Source organism: Priapulus caudatus, unplaced genomic scaffold (genome assembly GCF_000485595.1).
Source record: "Priapulus caudatus unplaced genomic scaffold, Priapulus_caudatus-5.0.1 Scaffold1844, whole genome shotgun sequence".
NCBI classification, from domain to species: Eukaryota; Metazoa; Priapulida; class Priapulimorpha; order Priapulimorphida; family Priapulidae; genus Priapulus; species Priapulus caudatus.
Window position 1 is genome coordinate 12,357 of NW_014578905.1, and position 1,460 is coordinate 13,816.

Genomic DNA, 1,460 nt, shown 5'->3' on the forward strand with positions numbered 1-1,460 from the left:
GGCGATGATAGTAGAGATGGTCACGTGGTGGCAGCTGGTCAGTCACAGGTTCCTCACAATAACTCAAACTCAGTCATTGGTTTATATAGGGTCATGATGCTAACTCAGTACTTTCAGCGAACTGGATAAGCCATGGGTTTTTCATAGGTCCATTACGATAACTGGAACTTAGTCATTGGTTTTATAATAATTGGAACTCTGTAATTTCTCTTAAAATAACTGGAACTGGAATCAAGTCACTGGTTTCAGAGTAACTAATAATTTAGTCGTTGTTTTTTTTATAGGTTTATTAAACTGGAATTCGGTTATTCGTGTTCGTAGGATCATTTTAAAATCATAACTAAAACTAAGTAATTGGTTTAATAGGGTCGTTATGCTAACTGGAACTCAGACACTGGTTTTAATTAACTGGAATAATTCAGTCATTGCTTTCTATGTGTTCATCATAGAGCTGTGTAACTCAGTCATTGGCTTTATAATAACTGTAACTCAGGGATTGGTTTTAAAATAACTTGAACTCGGTCACTGGTTTTAAAAGAACTGGAAAATTTCAGTCATGGGTTGTTATTTGTGACAGTGCGTTACAATAACTGTAACTCGGTCTTCCCTGTTCATCGATCCACCACGCCACCGCTCACCCAACATATGCCGTTCTTGTGTTTTGCAGCGGCCGGCAGTGCCTCGGAGGCAGCGGCCAAGGTGATGGCTGACAATGCCAAGATGGACTAGATGGCGCCACTAGTCTATAGGTAGCATTCAGCGGCTGCGACACGAGCATCGGTGCTGCCACCTGCTGGGCGTTTGCGAGAATTTTGTCGCGGCGGCTGCGCGTTGTCATCGGTCTGATCCAGCGAGGAGCGAGCAACCAATTACATCAGAGTGACAGCTGTGTTACGGATGTTCACTTATTTTGAGGCGCGGTCCGCTGACCGGACCTATTTTTCTTGAGGCGTATTGCCCGTCATTCGGTTCGCGATGGGGAGATGCATCGTGGGAAGGTCAGTCTTGGCATGTGGTTGCGTTGAGGAGGGGGAGGGGCGGGTGTATGGGTGGGGTTTATGGGGGAGGTGTGTGTTTAGTCATGTGGGGTGGGCCTGTAGCTGAACCAAAGACGTTCATCCTTCGTAATGAGAGAGGATGGGTTGATGATGGTTAAACCAAATTTATATCTCAGAGCGGGTTTCGTAAAGTGGTGTGGATGTTAAATTTTTTTCCCTTGACCGTTTTCGATCGTCATTGTCGCAATTCCTGTTGTTGTTGTTGTTTGCAAAATGGATGGCTAAAATTGTACACGTTGCACTGGGGTTTTTCACTCTGCTTTTTAAATCTACAAACAATTGTTTGTCACTGTGGTAGCTGCAGTGACGTTTTTTTGTGTCTGCAAATGTGCGTACATGCGTGCGCTCTTGCGTGCATGCATGTGTGTGTGCGTGCGTGCGTGCGTGTGATAGTGATTGCAC

At 44.9% G+C, this 1,460-nt stretch overlaps 1 protein-coding gene across 1 annotated transcript in view; it reads left to right on the top strand.

Annotated features, from left to right (window-relative positions):
- The window catches only part of LOC106817731 (receptor expression-enhancing protein 5-like), an 8,072-nt gene extending 6,633 nt beyond the window's left edge, over positions 1-1,439 (top strand). The window contains exon 5 of the mRNA XM_014822417.1: positions 668-1,439. Within this exon, the coding sequence (XP_014677903.1) occupies positions 668-729 (62 nt within the window). The 3' untranslated portion in view covers positions 730-1,439. The remainder of the gene's footprint in view (positions 1-667) is intronic.
- Positions 1,440-1,460: the final 21 nt, after the last annotated feature.